Source organism: Thalassophryne amazonica, chromosome 5, assembly GCF_902500255.1.
Source record: "Thalassophryne amazonica chromosome 5, fThaAma1.1, whole genome shotgun sequence".
NCBI lineage: Eukaryota > Metazoa > Chordata > Actinopteri > Batrachoidiformes > Batrachoididae > Thalassophryne > Thalassophryne amazonica.
Window position 1 is genome coordinate 87,374,268 of NC_047107.1, and position 18,832 is coordinate 87,393,099.

Consider the following 18,832-nt stretch of genomic DNA (forward strand, 5'->3'; position numbering starts at 1 on the left):
GATTTCTCGGCGGGGGACGTGGAGTTGCAGTCCGGCTTTTATGGAGGTTGACGTAGATGAGTGACAGCTGGTGGTGATGATGTGACAGCTGTCACTCCACTGGTTTCGGCGCCCTCTCGTGCTTGAAGCCCGCAGTCCAAGCAGGGCGCCATCTGGTGGTGGTGGGCCAGCAGTACCTCCTCTTCAGCGGCCCACACAACACAAACTCTGAATTCAAGCCACAGTTCACAGTGAAGACAGTGAAGCATGGTGGTGCAAGCATCATGATATGGGCATGTTTCTCCTACTATGGTGTTGGGCCTATATATCACATACCAGGTATCATGGATCAGTTTGGATATGTCAAAATACTTGAAGAGGTCATGTTGCCTTATGCTGAAGAGGGCATGCCCTTGAAATGGGTGTTTCAACAAGACAATGACCCCAAGCACACTAGTAAACGAGCACAATCTTGGTTCCAAACCAACAAAATTAATGCCTCGCAGATGTGAAGAAATCATGAAAAACTGTGGTTATACAACTAAATAGTGATTAGTGATTCACAGGATTGCTAAAAAAAAAGCAGTTTGAACATAATAGTTTTGATTTTGTAGCGTCAACAACAGATGCTACTATTATTGTGAACACCCCCTTTTCTACTTTTTTTTTACTAATAGCCCAATTTCATAGCCTTAAGAGTGTGCATATCATGAATGCTTGGTCTTGTTGGATTTGTGAGAATCTACTAAATCTACTGGTATCTTGTTTCCCATGTAACAATAAGAAATATACTCAAAAACCTGGATTAATCCTTTTAGTCACATAGCACTACTATTATTATGAACACTACTGTACATAAAAATTCTCACCATTCTCAGTATTTTCTTATCAAACTCCTACGACAAAGAAATCTAACTGATGCTTGATGTTTTACAGTTCATGAACGTTTAAACATGAACTTTATTATAAAAAATAACCATCAACCATATGTCATGCTGTTGTCACACTGCCTTCACTCAGATTGGCAGTAACAGTGTTGCATTGCTCAGCACTGACTGCTCGTCTAGTTTGACTCCACCTACCTGATGGCATAGAGATCACATCCCGTCACTGTAAAATACCCACTCTGATTGAAAATGGATGGCAGCTGCTCCCTCTTCCTCTGTCTCTTATAGCTAATGTGACCAAGGGGTGATGGGGGTCCTAGCCATGCTTGATAGCATTGTAGACAATGTCACCAGGCCGCCCCCTGGTGGATGAACTATGTAATGACACCAATTCCAACAGCCAACGTGTTTTTTCTGTATTGTTTATTTGGTAAAATAAAACCCTTCATATCAGCAAAAATAATGATGATACTGGTATGTTGGTGAAAAGCTCACATAAGCCAATAGAACTGGTCAACTGATATATAAGTCATGATCTGATGCATCAGAATTCTGAGAGAATTAATCATTTTTAGAAGCAATTATCTCATTCAGTGTTTCAAATGTATCAAAACAGTTTGCACCAGCTTCACTATTTTTTGTGAAGCAGTTATTTCATTAGTTCACTTGATTTAAAGTTTTGAAAAGCATCAAAATCGGTCTTTGGAAGTGGGGGGGTTGGGGGAACAAGTTTGATAACTTCAGGTAACACTGAACATCGTCCTAGTGAGGGAATATTACTTCTTTTAAAAACCATTTCAAGATTATGCAGAGGAGATGTCAAAATCTTGAAGATGAACTTCTTGAGTGGTGAAGAACCTTTTTAAGGAACACCCACAACATATGATTTCTGATTCCCTGCAAGATCTTCTGTTTGTCTTTTTTTCCTGTCAATCTGTCACTGCACTAAAATAACTGCCAAAAACCTTATAAAATGATAATTAAAACAATGTTAAAAAAAAAAACACATCTAGACTCTAGGTTGGCCAGATCCAGACCTGGCTGATGTTGTGAAAGGGTGGAGCCAGAGCCATACTTTATTCAATTTTCAAATCAGTCACATCAACAGTAAGATGTGCACGCACACACACACACACACACACAGGGCAAACTACAATACCTTCATCCTGAAAGTGCCTGAAAGTGTGGTTATATTGTTCAGAATGGTTAAATAAACCAGAATCACCATTTTATTTAAATTGTGCTTCATTTCAGAGAAATCTCAGTGAAATCGCTGCTTTTTTTTTTTTTTTTTTTTTTTTTTTTTTTAAGAAACAGACACTGATAAGAGCTGGATGTGTGTTTCATGTGAGGCTGATGGTGCACCAATGGCGTGGTGTGTGTGTATGTGTGTGTGTGTGTGTGTGAGGTGGGGAGAAGATAACGGAACACGATCCTACGTGGCCACTGTTGTAGCTCACTTGTTTCTTAACCTCAGAATGGAGAACAGATGTGCAGGATTTAAAAGTGGAATTCTCTTTCCTGTATAGCAAACCCCTTGAAGCAGTTTGCTCGTGTGTGTGTGTGTGTGTGTGTGTGTGTGTGTGTGTGTGTGTGTGTGTGTGTGTGTGTGTGTGTGTGTGTGTGTGTGTGTGTGTGTGTGTGTGTGTGTGTTGGGGGGGGTGTTCCTACTGAGCTGCTCACACAAACCCCTCCTCCCACTTTGATCTCACCACGTTGTCGTCCTGCATTTCCCCACAGTCCAATGGGGAAAACCTCCTCTTGCACTTTAGCAACGTACAATTAAACTAATTACTAACTAAAAGGGCGCATTCCGAGCGCACATCTCCGCCAAAAACAAACAGTTCTGGAAGTCTATCCTGAGATTTATATTTCACGTGCATCTTATCCATTATTGTGCATGTGTGGCGTAGCAACAGTCTTGCGTGGAGTAAAGCAATGCACACACTGCGTAAGCGCACCACATCGAAAATTCAAATCTGCTGAACATTAAGTGTGGGGCATACTACATATACTGTATCTACACTGGACAAACCCTCCACGATGCCTCCCATAGGTTTTATGAAGAGCAGTGATGAAGCTCAAAAATCATATTCTTTACAGTGCTTAAGCAGGCCAGGTCTCGCTGCAGGTGTCTTTTTCCGAGTGAAGAACACAGTTATGGGTAGTTGTTGGTGCTCTTTTTTCTTCTGGGTGAGAAGATTCTTATAAACAGACACGCAGAACACAATGCGCGTACTCTCCCTTCGTGGTGCCGCAACAGGTGTCCCGTCATCTCAACAGAACACCGGCCTGCTTGATAAGGACGAAGAACACAATGCGCTGTAAAAAAAAAAAAAAAAAAAAAAAAAGCATGCAAAATTGGACTAAAAAAATCCGCAAAACTGCGAGGCGCTATATTTCCAGTATTTCTTTTTCTTTCTTTTTTATTTTTATTTTTGATAACTCTCATATGCGAGGGGGTGAGGTTGATTACGTGAGGGTGCGTTGCCCCCAAACGCCCCCTCGTGGCGCCGGGTCCGTGCTTAAGTACAACTAAATCCCTGGCTAACCCATAAATGGATAAAGAGGTGGAGCACGGACAAGGACGCTGTGACCTCTGTGAGATGAACAAAGCCCAAACACACACTCCAAGTCTGAAAGATATGCAGCTAATGCCAGGATGATTGTGTCCAGCGTTGGGACCAGGAGGCAGAGCTGTGGTCTTATACACCTCTCTGCAGCTTCTCTCCCCCTGCCATCCCCTCGTTGCCCCATCCCCGTAGAGACGGTGCCTGCTCCCAGACCACCAATAACCAGCAAAAATCTATTTAAGCATAAAAATTCAAAAAGAAAACAATAATATAGCACCTTCAATTGCACCACAGACTAAAACAGTTAAATGTGGTCTATTAAACATTAGGTCTCTCTCTTCTAAGTCCCTGTTGGTAAATGATATAATAATGATCAACGTATTGATTTATTCTGCCTAACAGAAACCTGGTTACAGCAGGATGAATATGTTAGTTTAAATGAGTCAACACCCCCGAGTCACACTAACTGTCAGAATGCTCGTAGCACGGGCCGTGGCGGAGGATTAGCAGCAATCTTCCATTCCAGCTTATTAATTAATCAAAACCTAGACAGAGCTTTAATTCATTTGAAGCTTGTCTCTTAGTCTTGTCCATCCAAATTGGAAGTCCCAAAAACCAGTTTTATTTGTTATTATCTATCGTCCACCTGGTCGTTACTGTGAGTTTCTCTGTGAATTTCTGACCTTTGTCTGACTTAGTGCTTAGCTCAGATAAGATAATTATAGTGGGCGATTTTAATATCCACACAGATGCTGAGAATGACAGCCTCAACACTGCATTTAATCTATTATTAGACTCTATCGGCTTTGCTCAAAAAGTAAATGAGTCCACCCACCACTTTAATCATATCTTAGATCTTGTTCTGACTTATGGTATGGAAATAGAAGACTTACAGTATTCCCTGAAAACTCCCTTCTGTCTGATCATTTTTTAATAACATTTACATTTACCCTGATGGACTACCCTGCAGTGGGGAATAAGTTTCATTACACTAGAAGTCTTTCAGAAAGCGCTGTAACTAGGTTTAAGGATATGATTCCTTCGTTATGTTCTCTAATGTCATATACCAACACAGAGCAGAGTAGCTACCTAAACTCTGTAAGGGAGTTAGAGTATCTCGTCAATAGTTTTACATCCTCTTTGAAGACAACTTTGGATGCTGTAGCTCCTCTGAAAAAGAGAGCTTTAAATCAGAAGTGTCTGACTTCGTGGTATAACTCACAAACTTGTAGCTTAAAGCAGATAACCCGTAAGTTGGAGAGGAAATGGCGTCTCACTAATTTAGAAGATCTTCACTTAGCCTGGAAAAAGAGTTTGTTGCTCTATAAAAAAGCCCTCCGTAAAGCTAGGACATCTTTCTACTCATCACTAATTGAAGAAAATAAGAATAACCTCAGGTTTCTTTTCAGCACTGTAGCTAGGCTGACAAAGAGTCAGAGCTCTATTGAGCTGAGTATTCCATTAACTTTAACTAGTAATGACTTCATGACTTTCTTTGCTAACAAAATTTTGACTATTAGAGAAAAAAATTACTCATAACCATCCCAAAGATGTATCGTTATCTTTGGCTGCTTTCAGTGATGCCGGTATTTGGTTAGACTCTTTCTCTCCGGTTGTTCTGTCTGAGTTATTTTCATTGGTTGCTTCGTCCAAACCATCGGCATGTTTATTGGACCCCATTCCTGCCAGGCTGCTCAAGGAAGTCCTACCATTATTTAATGCTTCAATCTTAAATATGATCAATCTATCTTTGTTAGTTGGTTATGTACCACAGGCCTTTAAGGTGGCAGTAATTAAAGATTCTTGAGAGGGTAGTTGTAAAACAGCTAACTGATCACCTGCAGAGGAATGGTCTATTTGAAGAGTTTCAGTCAGGTTTTAGAATTCATCATAGTACAGAAACAGCATTAGTGAAGGTTACAAATGATCTTCTTATGGCTTCGGACAGTGGACTTATCTCTGTGCTTGTTCTGTTGGACCTCAGTGCTGCTTTTGATACTGTTGACCATAAAATTTTATTACAGAGATTAGAGCATGTCATAGGTATTAAAGGCACTGCACTGCGGTGGTTTTGAATCATATTTGGTCTAATAGATTACAGTTTGTTCATGTAAATGGGGAATCTTCTTCACAGACTAAAGTTAATTATGGAGTTCCACAAGGTTCTGTGCTAGGACCAATTTTATTCACTTTATACATGCTTCCCTTAGGCAGTATTATTAGACGGTATTGCTTAAATTTTCATGTTACGCAGATGATACCCAGCTTTATCTATCCATGAAGCCAGAGGATACATACCAATTAGCTAAACTGCAGGATTGTCTTACAGACATAAAGACATGGGATGACCTCTAATTTCCTGCTTTTAAACTCAGATAAAACTGAAGTTATTGTACTTGGCCCCACAAATCTTAGAAGCATGGTGTCTAACCAGATCGTTACTCTGGATGGCATTTCCCTGATCTCTAGTAATACTGTGAGAAATCTTGGAGTCATTTTTGATCAGGATATGTCATTCAAAGCGCATATTAAACAAATATGTAGGACTGCCTTTTTGCATTTACGCAATATCTCTAACATCAGAAAGGTCTTGTCTCAGAGTGATGCTGAAAAACTAATCATGCATCTTATTCTCTAGGCTGGACTATTGTAATTCTTATTATCAGGTTGTCCTAAAAGTTCCCTAAAAAGCCTTCAGTTGGTTCAGAATGCTGCAGCTAGAGTACTGACGGGGACTAGCAGGAGAGGCATATCTCACCCGTGTTGGCCTCTCTTCATTGGCTTCCTGTTAATTCTAGAATAGAATTTAAAATTCTTCTTCTTACTTATAAGGTTTTGAATAATCAGGTCCCATCTTATCTTAGGGACCTCGTAGTACCATATTACCCCATTAGAGCACTTCGCTCTCAGACTGCGGGCTTACTTGTAGTTCCTAGGGTTTGTAAGAGTAGAATGGGAGGCAGAGCCTTCAGCTTTCAGGCTCCTCTCCTGTGGAACCAGCTCCCAATTCAGATCAGGGAGACAGATACCCTCTCTACTTTTAAGATTAGGCTTAAAACTTTCCTTTTCGCTAAGGCTTATAGTTAGGGCTGGATCGGGGCTTATAGTTAGGGCTGGATCGGGTGACCCTGGACCATCCCTTGGTTATGCTGCTTTAGACGTAGATTGTGGGGGGGTTCCCATGATGCACTGTTTCTTTCTCTTTTTGCTCCGTATGCATCACTCTGCATTTAATCATTAGTGATCGATCTCTGCCCCCCTTCACGGCATGTCTTTTTCCTGGTTTTTTCCCTCAGCCCCAACCAGTCTCAGCAGAAGACTGCCCCTCCCTGAGCCTGGTTCTGCTGGAGGTTTCTTCCTGTTAAAAGGGAGTTTTTCCTTCCCACTGTTGCCAAGTGCTTGCTCATAGGGGGTCGTTTTGACCGTTGGGGTTTTTCATAATTATTGTATGGCCTTGCCTTACAATATGGAGCGCCTTGGGGCAACTGTTTGTTGTGATTTGGCGCTATATAAGAAAAAAGTTGATTGATTGATTGATACTAACAAAATTCATTAATGACATTCAGAAATACAAACATATGGTGCTGTATGATAAATCTGTGTGTGGACAGTTCTCAAAAACTGAGCGACTGTGTAAGAAGGAGACGAGTGAGGAAAGCCACCTAGACACCCCTACCTACTCCGTAGGAGTTAGCAGTTTCTGTGGTTGTGATTGGAGAAATTGTGCACAGTGCAACTTTTGTCTGCTGCATCACCACTCACAGCCTCATAGTGAAGTGGAGCAGAGAAGGATTTTCATACAACAAACAAATCAAATGTAGGGTTGTATCTCCCAAGTGCCTTCTGGCAAACTGTCAGTGAAATTTCACATTGTTTTTTAGGAAAAATAATTCTGTGCCAGTCCACCATGAAACTGGTGATACAAAATGCAAAACTTGCACTGTGCACAACCTCTCCGACTGGAGCTATGTGATCCTACAATGTTTCAGGATTGTCCGGGTGTCTTGGTGGCTTTCCTCATTCGTCTCCTTCTTATGCAGTTACTCAGTTTTTGAGAACTGCCTCCTCCAGGCACATTTATCATTCAGTACCACACTGTTTGTATTTCTTAAAGATTGATATAAATGAAGTCTGAGATATATTCAGTGACTCCAAAACGTTCATGTATTCATCACCCTGATGTGTCTAATGTAAACTGGCTGTAAAAGTGATCATTTAGTTGTGTTATAACTGGGGGTGTGTATACTTATGAACATCATTGTTTTGGCTTTGATATTTTCATTTTATTTGTGTTACATTGTGGAAAGTAGTTTTCACTGTGCACTTAAAGGGCACCATTTTAGAAATTTTAATATAAAGAAGCCTGGTTTATTTATTTTTCATCTGATGTCATTACAAAATTCATAAGTTTAACAGCTCAAGGGTTCACAGTCTTTTGAGCAGCACTGTAGGATGAAATTTCTAGATTAAATTAAGATGGAAGCAAACACAAAGAGTGTATCACATCTGGTGACGTGTAGTTGACAGTTATCCTCATGATCCGTGTACATCCCCTGGCAAAAATTATGGAATCACTGGCCTCGGAGGGTGTTCATTCAGTTGTTTAATTTTGTAGAAAAAAAGCAGACATGACACAAAACTAAAGTCATTTCAAATGGCAACTTTCTGGCTTTAAGAAACACTATAAGAAATCAAGAAAAAAAGATTGTGGCATTCAGTAACGGTTACTTTTTTAGACCAAGCAGAGGAAAAAAATATGGAATCACTCAATTCTGAGGAAAAAATTATGGAATCACCCTGTAAATTTTCATCCCCCAAATTAACACCTGCATCAAATCAGATCTGCTCATTGACACTGACCCTATGCCATGACATTGACCCTATGTGTCTTTTTGCAAGGAATGTTTTTGCAGTTTTTGCTCTATGGCAAGATGCATTATCATCTTGAAAAATGATTTCATCATCCCCAAACATCCTTTCAATTGTCCAAAATATCAACATAAACTTGTGCATTTATTGATGATGTAATGACAGCCATCTCCCCAGTGCCTTTACCTGACATGCAGCCCCATATCATCAATGACTGTGGAAATTTACATGTTCTCTTCAGGCAGTCATCTTTATAAATCTCATTGGAACGGCACCAAACAAACGTTCCAGCATCATCACCTTGCCCAATGCAGATTCGAGATTCATCACTGAATATGACTTTCATCCAGTCATCCACAGTCCACGATTGCTTTTCCTTAGCCCACTGTAACCTTGTTTTTTTCTGTTTAGGTGTTAATGATACCTTTCGTTTAGCTTTTCTGTATGTAAATCCCATTTCCTTTAGGCGGTTTCTTATAGTTCGGTCACAGACGTTGACTCCAGTTTCCTCCCATTCGTTCCTCATTTGTTTTGTTGTACATTTTTCAATTTTTGAGGCATATTGCTTTAAGTTTTCTGTCTTGACGCTTTGATGTCTTCCTTGGTCTACCAGTATGTTTGCCTTTAACAACCTTCCCATGTTGTTTGTATTTGGTCCAGAGTTTAGACACAGCTGACTGTGAACAACCAACATCTTTTGCAACATTGTGTGATGATTTACTCTCTTTTAAGAGTTTGATAATCCTCTCCTTTGTTTCAATTGACATCTCTCGTGTTGGAGCCATGATTCATGTCAGTCCACTTGGTGCAACAGCTCTCCAAGGTGTGTTCACTCCTTTTTAGATGCAGACTAACGAGCAGATCTGATATGATGCAGGTGTTAGTTTTGGGGATGAAAATTTACAGGGTGATTCCATAATTCTTTCCTCAGAATTGAGTGAGTCCATATTTTTTTCCTCTGCCTGGTCTAAAAAAGTAACCGTTACTGAATGCCACAATCTTTTTTTCTTGATTTCTTATAGTGTTTCTTAAAGCCAGAAAGTTGCCATTTGAAATGACTTTAGTTTTGTGTCATGTCTGTGATCTGCTTTTTTTCTACAAAATTAAACAACTGAATGAACATCCTCCGAGGCCGGTGATTCCATAATTTTTGCCAGGGGTTGTATTAGTTTTGGAGAAACTGTTCGAAATGCTGAAAATCTTCATAAAATTTAAAAAAATAAAATTAAAATTCAGAATCTAAAATCAGAACCTGATCAACACTAAACTTTAATTAGTTCTTACTCTTGATAAGTCGGATCAGTCAGTCAATGTTTGTTGTGACTGACTAAATACCTGTTTTGCATATCATAGCCTCTTTTTATTAACAATACAGCAACTTCAACTGCATCTTCAGATCATATCTCTTGTTTGTGAAGCGATCCGGATCCTTACCTGGGCCTGGATGAAATTTCACTTCTTGACTTTTTTTCATGGAATATTAATGACAGTTTGGTCGCATCGCGATCAATGTATTCGTTTCTAAGATACTGATCAAAATGCTTACGGTCTCAGTCTCAAATAAAAAAACAAAAAAAAAAAAACAAAGGCAATTCAGAATCCAATCCAGATCTAGACAAACACTAAAATAAGACTGATGAGTCAATCTAGTTTTATCATGATTCGATGAAAACTTGGGACATTTGTAGTCTTATTTCTTACAATACATCAACTTTAATGACATAACATACTTCATATGTAAATGTGCATTTCACTGAAACAGATCTGGTTTCTCACCCAGATTCTTCTCTAGAGCTGTAAGAAATCTGTCTAGTTGATTCTCTGTCATGGACGATGTAGGACTGAATGGTCTCATCATAATCAGTGCAATCATTTTTTGATAAATTGACAAAAATGTAAAAGAAATAAAGAAATAAAATTTAAATTATCCACAATCCAAGTCCAGGTTGTGATCATCAATAAGTTTAATTGGTCCTTCCCCTTCATAATTATCATCAGTCTACTGACATTCACTGCAACATAAGTTGTTCATCTTGTAAGTGCAACTGTATAGCATACTTCGCATACGAATATGAATTTCTCTATAACAGATGCAGATCCAGATCCTTTTCCAGATCCCTATCCAGAACCGTGTGAAATTTGACTTGTCATGGAATATGATTAGTTTTGAGAAACTATTTAAAATACCAAAGTAATTCTTCCATTCAGCTGTGTACCACAAAGTTTAACACAATAAACCTGAATCCAAATCCTGATCCTGATTCTTACTGCTGATGAGTGATCAGTCCAGTGAATTGTATAGTGATGGGTTGACAACTAGTTTAGCACATAACTGCAAATGAATAAATATGCTTCTTATGAATGTGAATTTCACTGAAACAGATATGGATCTTGATCCAGATCCCTCTTTGAAACAGTGTGAACAATCACTTACTGATTCTCTGTCATGGAATTTGGCAGGTTCAATCATGGTCAGCAGATTAGTTAAATGCCAAAATAACCACTCCATTAGCTGTACGTAACAACATTTAACACAATGATCCACAATCCAGATCTAGATCTTAATACCGATCCTGGTTCTTCGTGCTGATGGATGATCAATCCAGTGAGTTTTATAGTGACGAGTTGAAAGCGTGTTAAACATGTAGCTGTTCAAATGAACAAATGTGCCTCTTATGACTGAATTTCACCGAAACAGATATGGATCCTAAACTAGATCCTTTCTCAGGTTAGTGTTAACAGTCACTTGTTGATTGTTATGGAATATGCACAAGGAACAAGCTTCATTGTGATAGTGTTTGAAAAATTAAACAAAAAGAACCAAATCAGAATAAAATTGTTAATTTTAGGAAAACATGGGATTTTGTTTTGTAAAATAAAGGTTTTTAAAAAAATAATCCCAAATCCCCATGTGAATCCGGAATGTGTTAAGACTGATGATTCTACTACATTGTCTTAAAACCAAAACTAATCCACTTCCCAACAAAACCTCCTTGTCAGAGGAAACAAGTTGAGCAGAAAGCTAAATGGTACTTACCCTCTCTGTCTACTTCACCAGCCTGTTTGGGGGGAAAAACGCTCGTTAGAAGTGGTGCAAAAAATATTGCAGTTTGTGAAATGTGAATAAAATGCTTGTTATGTAAGACACAGCAGTCATGCATGTGCCGAGTCAACATGGAACCACAGAGGGAACTGTGTTCGGCTGCAGACCTGTTGAAAGTCTGCGCACTTTTCCCGTCGGACTGACGCATTCTGAAACAAACCGCGTGTTTATTTATTTTTTTTTTTTCCCGCGGGGAAAAATAAATCCGACGTTAAAAATGACACACTTACCTTGTCGGCTGAAGTCAGACTCAGTAGAGATCCTAAAAGTAACGCAAGTGACAGGAAAGCCATCACGAGTCTGATTTCTGACCTGATCCAGCAGTTCAGATAGAAAACAAAGTCAGCGCAGAAGTTCAAAAAGTTCATTGAAAACTCATCACTTCCTGAGTGGAGTGTGTTCCTGTTCACTTAGAAATGAAAGACTAAACAACAACAAAAAAACAGTTGAAGTTTGATGGAGCGCACAGTTTGTGTGAGAGAGTTTTCTGCACTTGGCGGAGCTGGACACGCTGCGTGCGCGCTGACGAGCACTTCTGCAACTTTGACGCTGGCTAATAAACGCAAAGACCAGCCCTGTGTGACGTCACGCAGCCCCCTTTTACCCCCGCGCGCAGCCGCTTTTTGGCAAACACAGACAAACAGGCCGCCCTGTGTAGTCAACTTATCACTTCATAACGCAAAGGTTTCCATGCTGAAGCTGATTTTTAATGATTTTTTTTTTTTTTTGTGAATTTACATTTTTTATTTATAAAGATAATTAAAATATTCTGAAAATGTGAGCATATTCAACCTGTGTTTTTATGGACTTGGAGAAAGCATAGGACCCCTTAGCAAAAAGAAGTTTATTCAAGTGTACTATGAGTATACTTATTTTTTACTACTATACTAGGAAGTATACTTGAAGGTGACTTTTTATAAACTATATTTTATATACTTAACAATAGTATAGTAAAGTACACTTGGCTTATACTGAAAAGTATAAACAAAAGTCTAAGTCTAAGTACATTAATACTAAGACTTACACTTATACCTTAATACTAAAACTTATACTTTAGTATCCTTTTTACATCTTTCTGCTACAAAGTACTAACACTTATTATGCACTTGGAGCAAGATATACTAAGTCAAGCCATTGACGCAAATAACTGAAAAGAAGTCATAAAAGTACAGATTTTTTTTCTATGTTGTTATTTATTTTTGGTTCCAAAGGTTCACACTTTTCTTTTACAAGGAAGGACTTTAGTTCTCAGTTGAAGACCCTATGTTTACATTTTTACAAATAAGGACTTGATCTTGGAGAGACCATAATGTTTACATTTTACATGTACTTTTTCCTTTAATTTTCTCCACAAAGGACGGACTTGATTTCATAGGTCTTTGTTTTTGAAATGTTTGAAAATATATTAAACTTATTTTCAACATTCTGTCTTGTGTACATACACTCTTGTGTACATACAGTATGAGTAAACTTTAAGAATACTTTAAGTATATTTTCTGTATATAAATAGTAAGCTACAAGTCATATGCCAAGCAAAATTAAAGTATAAAAAGTAAAATAGTGAAATAACCAATGTGTATAACAGTATACTTTAAGTATACAATAATAAACTACAAATAGGGACTCAAAGTATACAACTAGTACAGTGGCAGTATATTGACAAGTGCACTTGTGGTATACTTTAAGCATAGGAGAGGGATACACCAAGAACATTGATAGTATATAGATGAGTGTACTTGTTGTATGTTGTTGTATGTTGTAAGTGTACTTTTGCAAACTTAAAACAAACTTTAAAATATACTTTTATAAACTTGAAATGTTCCAATTTAGTCCGAAAAAGTATTAAATTTGTGTACTTTCTAGTATACTAACAGTACACGGTCTGTAGTATACTTGCTATACTTATACTGAAGCATACTTAATAAAATGAACTTTAAGTATACTACTTTTTGCTAAGGGACTGGGTCCCCTGAGGTGTCCTGTGGGGGGTGCTGAGGAGTATATGGGTTACCGGATCCGCTACAGTGCATAATCCGGTTACTGTACAACCAGAGCAGGAACACTCTGTAATTCATCAGGCATGGCTCCAGTGGGCTTTTGCCACTGCCCACTAACCATAGAACAGAGCACCAGACCATTTGCTCTCTCCTTTCGGGTGGTGAGCTCACATGGAGGTGACACCATGTTGTTTCTTCGGGTTGAGCCCGACCAAAGCACATGGCTGTAGACCTCAATGGGCTGGCTGCAGAAGACATCCTAGTTTTGGGTGCAGTGACACTATCCTTTATTGCATCAGTCACAAAGGGCCTATTTTGAATTGCCCTTTTTCTCTCTCCTCACCTTGGCTGAGAATAGGGAAATGTGGGAGGAGCTGCTTAATCTACTGCCACTGTGTAAGAAGCAGAAAATTCACGAATGTTTCCAGTAGGTGTATATCTATATGCAGTAGGGAGAATGAGTCATAACTTTTTGGCTTAAAATAGCTTAAAAAAGAAAAGATGTTGTCAGGGGGGACGAGCTACACAGACAACAAATATTTTTTGAACTAGGCTGTAAAAGTTTATTACGTATGCCAAGAACGTAATAAAATCATTGTTGTTTATTTATTTGTCTGCCTGTCTATCTGTCTTTTAACAGGATTACATCAAAACTACTGTATGGATTTTGACAACATTTCCACCACAAATGGATATGGGGCATAAAAGACTCCATTAAATTTTGGAGGTGATCCAGATCCAGATTCTGGATCAAGATTTCACTTTAACTAGGCTTTTAAGGATTACGTCAAAACAACTTAAGGGATTCTCACGAAATTTCCACCACAGATAGATATTAGGCCATGGAAAACTACACTGAATTTTTGAGGTGATCCAGATTTGGATTCTGGATCAGGATTTCAATTTGTATGCTTCACTTTGTCATATTTTGAGGTTTACGGCAAAACTACTTAACAGATTTTCACCAAATTTTCACCACACATTGGTGTTAGGCCTTTTAAGATTCCATTAAATTTAGGAGGTGATTTGGATCCAGATTACACTTTGGAGACTTTTAACGATTACAAAACTACTTCACTGATATGACATCACAATGTCGGGAAGACGCTATTTTGTTTCAGCTTGTGAATTAAATATCAGATTGCAATATCTTGATCAGTCAGACCATTCTGGATCACTATGCAATTATTGCATTGTGTTGTGGAATCCGGATCCAGGTAAAGTCCAGGTCATGATGTGAATTACATATCTTTTATTTTGAGTACTCCTCAACCCTTGTTTCTGCTGTAAAGTTGAACATTTTAACATGGGGGTCTATAAGGGATGACTCACTTTTGTAGGCAGCCTAAAGTGGTCAATCAAAGGACCTGTAGGGGGCGTTACCTGCAGTGGAACAGGGAGAAACAAATTGCTGTGTTTTTGAGTCTATTATCAAAACGGCTATTATACAAACTGTCACTTGTTTTCATTCCTCAACATTTTGAGCATCTCATGGTTTGACCAAACATGTCTTTCTTTTTTAAAATTGTTAGACTCTTTATCCTAATGGTTTTGGCGCTGCAGTGTGTGTGTGAGCACACATGGATCTGTGCATACATACAGTGTCCTTCAAATGTATTGGGCCCCTTGGAATTTCATACATGTGAATTTGTTTATACCATTTTAAATACAAAAAAGTAAATCAGGTTTTCAATGTCAAAATTTATAAAATTATCTTTCTTAAACTCAGATTCAAAGTAAATCTCTACATCTTGATGTCAATTAATTTAAAAGATAAAAGCCAAGATGATGGGTTGCATATGGACTAATGGGTCCCTTTGGTATAACGCCTGTAAATAATCAGTTTTACTGCCAGTTTTCAAATTGATATGTCTGTGTGGTCTCCATGTTGTACTAGCTGATTTTAGCTTTTTAATTTGTTTTAATTTCACATTAGTATTTGTTACTGTATGTATTCTCCCTAGCAACATAAAAGAGCAGAATTTTCAAATTGTTTCCATCAGACCAAGTGCGAGACCATTTCTGATCGAGGAAGCTGAGGTGGAGGCTGTAGCTGGACAGCAAACTGGACGGGACAACCCACACCAGCTACCTGCACAGGAAGGGACAGTGCAGGCTGTAATTTCTGAGGAGGCTGCGGTCATTTAACATCTGCAGGAAACTCCTGTGGATGTTCTACCAGTCCATAGGCAGGATCCTCTTTCACACTGTGGTGTCGTAAGGGGGAGGCACATCCAAGAAGGACACCTCCAGGCTGGACAAACTGATCAGGCATGCTGGCTCTGTATTTGGCATGAAGCTGGACTCTCTGGTGACGGTGGCAGAGAAGAGAACACTGGACAAACTGCCGGACATTACAGTCGATGCCAGTCACCCTCTGCACACTGTCATCAGCAACCAGAGGAGCCTCTTCAGCTACAGATTGCTAATTCCTAAGTTCACCAACAGACTGAAAAACTCCTTTGTCCCTCAGGCCATCAGACTGTACCACTCCTGACTCAGGGGGACGAGGAATAACAGGAAGACAGAGGACAGGAAGGAGAGGAACAGTAGTAGCCAGTAAACCAGTATCCGGTTGTTAAGTGTGATGTAACGCATCATATGATTTCCAACTTCCGGCTCCAAACAAAAAAAGGTGCATTGTCATTAACATTGAGAACTGCACTGAGACGATCTGATCAGGCTGCACTTACACCGTTGCACACGGACAACAACATTAACATCGCAACATAAAATTTGTATATTGTGCCCAAAACTCTCCTGGATATATTAACTGGGTTTTTAGACGTTGTTATTGCATTTGTTTTATGTAAAAATGCCAGAAGCTCAGGTCATATCTCCGTTATTTTCAATGGGAGTTGCTGTGAGCTGTGATCGCTTCCTGTTCATGTCGTTCGGGGGGAAAGTGAAGTTTGCACTTTAACGTCCTGTTTATTGTAATAAATAATTTTTTTATTAACAAACAGACATGTATATTTTACCTGTGCATAATAAAATATATAAAGTAAAAGAAAAAAGTTTTATTAAGTGTTCTTACCTTAGAAACAGACAAATGCGGTTAACGGAGGTGGAGGTGGAGGCGGAGAAAGGGAAGGGACAGAGGTTTGCGCACACTGTAAACACAAAGTAAAACTTAAACTGTAGATCCTTAAAAGGATCATACAGACGTAACTTCAATTATAAACTTGCAGGTCTTTGGACCCAGAAACATATTTATCACGTGATGCGTTATGTCAGAGCTTAACAACCGGATTGATCAGTATGTCTGGTATTTATATTTATATTTGCAAACTGTCTTTCTTTTTGACTTTAACTTTTGATACTCTGTGTGCTTCTTACCCTGTGTGCTGCATGCTGCTGGAACCTCAATTTCGCTGTGGGAGTCTTTCCAAGGGATCAGTAAAGTTCTATCTAATCTCGACTCTAATGGCAGCTGGATGTGATGTCATCTATAGGAGTAGGAGATAAAAAGGCTGTCACATTCATTTTAGCAACTACGTCTATTATATTGAGTAAACATGTTCTAAACTACTACGCATGCATTTTTATTTATTCAATTGTTCTTTTAATTTCAAAACATGAGTGCATTTACCATCAGAAAATTAGTTTTGGTACTTCAATACTGTTAACATTCTGAGCATGTTTGAGCCTCCTGGAGCTCAGAAGTGAATCAGAGTTGGTCCTGATTAGTACTTGAAAAAAGAATTTTTTTTTTTTTACTGTGTATACTGTAATTGCATTACACATCCAAGACATCATTACAATGAAATGTCCAAAAGAGACAGAAAATAAAATAAAGCTTGCAAACATTGAATGAAATGTATTTTTATTCTAAATAAAAGCTGTAAAAGTAGTAAAAGGGTGAAACAATGTAGAATATTTGCTTTCTTTCATCAATATGACACAAAACGTACAATAATGGCAATATTTGTGTTAAATGCAGGAAAGGTCTCAACTTTTATAAACATCTTTTGAAATCAAATTATTTTGTAATGTTTTTATTTTTTATTATATATTTTTCAAATAAACTTAAACACAACTGTCCTTTTCTGTTCACATATTGTAAAAGAGGACCATTGACACTAGAATTGCATCTTGAATTGTTTATGAAGAACTCTCACAGTAAGCAAGCAGCCAGAATATTTTCTCATATTTCCTTGCTCGCAGGTGTTGACTTTCTAGGTTTTTTCCTCTTTCCCAATTCCTTGTGTGCCACAGTTTTAAAATGTTCAAGCTAATGTACACTAACCCTTCAAACCCAGAAGTAACTGACTTTCTAGTTGCCGGGCAATACATGAAAATCTTCTGGCTGCTCCCAGCAGTTTTCTCTTTGGATGGTGTGTATCTCTTGTGTATCTATGTGTATCTCTTGCACTGCTCACCACACTGTGGGAGGTGCTAGTCCATGAATAATTTTATAGGTTAGTAGCAGAACGTGCATGAACCCAAAAACTACATGCATGGAATGCAAGTCGGGTTTCGAGCTAACCACAGCACAGAGACTGCAAACTGCTTTTTTACTGAAAAGATTAAACATCTACTAGATAACAACACCTGTGTAGGAGCCGTGTTTTTAGACTTAAAGAAAGCATTTGACACAGTTAACCATCAAGCGTTCTTAGCTAAACGTTCACATTTTAACTTTTCGGAGGATACTATTCAATGCTTTCAATCCTATCTTTCAAATAGAAAGCAGTGTGTCGTTGTGGATGGTGCCACATCCTCTTATCTCCCCAGTAATGTTGGTCTTCCACATGGCTCAATATTAGCCCCTCTATTATTCTCTCTGTATATAAATGATCTTCCCGATGTGTGCTCTGAACTAAATATGCAAATGTATGCAGATGACGCAGTAATCTTTACCCAGGGAAAGAGTGACAAAATATCTGTAGACCTCACAAATGCACTATGTAAAATACATAAATGGCTACATAAAAATTGTCTTTTGCTGAACACCAAAAAAACTGTATGTATGATGTTTACCAAAAGACCAACTAAGCTAGCCAGATCTCATGTTTTCTTGGAAGGGTAAGAACTGCAGCTTGTGAACCAATTCAAATATCTCGGAGTGATATTAGACCCAAATCTTACATTCAAAAAACACATCAAAAAGATAACTAACACTGTAAAGTTCAATCTATTTAATTTCAAACAGACAAGACCGTTCATTACAACAGATGCGGCCAAATCTTACTTACACTGCATGATCTTGTCACATATAGAGTATTGCATCACAACATGGTTCTTCACAGGAACAACCGTATCGAAACCAATCGAACAATTGTACAAAAAAGCTGTAAAAATACTGGACAAAAAAACCACAGATTTCTCATCACTGTCCAGTCTTAGAAAAATATAAACTTTTAAGTTTTGAGAATTTCATGCTCTTTAAAATGTGTTGTGTTGTGTACAGGTCCCTATATA

General features: G+C 38.4%; 1 protein-coding gene across 2 annotated transcripts in view; it reads right to left on the bottom strand.

The window, feature by feature from the left end:
• Nucleotides 1–11,809, bottom strand: part of adamts3 (ADAM metallopeptidase with thrombospondin type 1 motif, 3) — a 554,270-nt gene extending 542,461 nt beyond the window's left edge. For both annotated transcript variants that reach the window (XM_034170793.1, XM_034170794.1), the window contains exons 1-2: nucleotides 11,642–11,809; nucleotides 11,346–11,367 (exon numbers count right to left, since the gene is read on the bottom strand). In XM_034170793.1, the coding sequence (XP_034026684.1) occupies nucleotides 11,346–11,367; nucleotides 11,642–11,779 (160 nt within the window). In that variant the 5' untranslated portion in view covers nucleotides 11,780–11,809. The remainder of the gene's footprint in view (nucleotides 1–11,345; nucleotides 11,368–11,641) is intronic.
• Nucleotides 11,810–18,832: the final 7,023 nt, after the last annotated feature.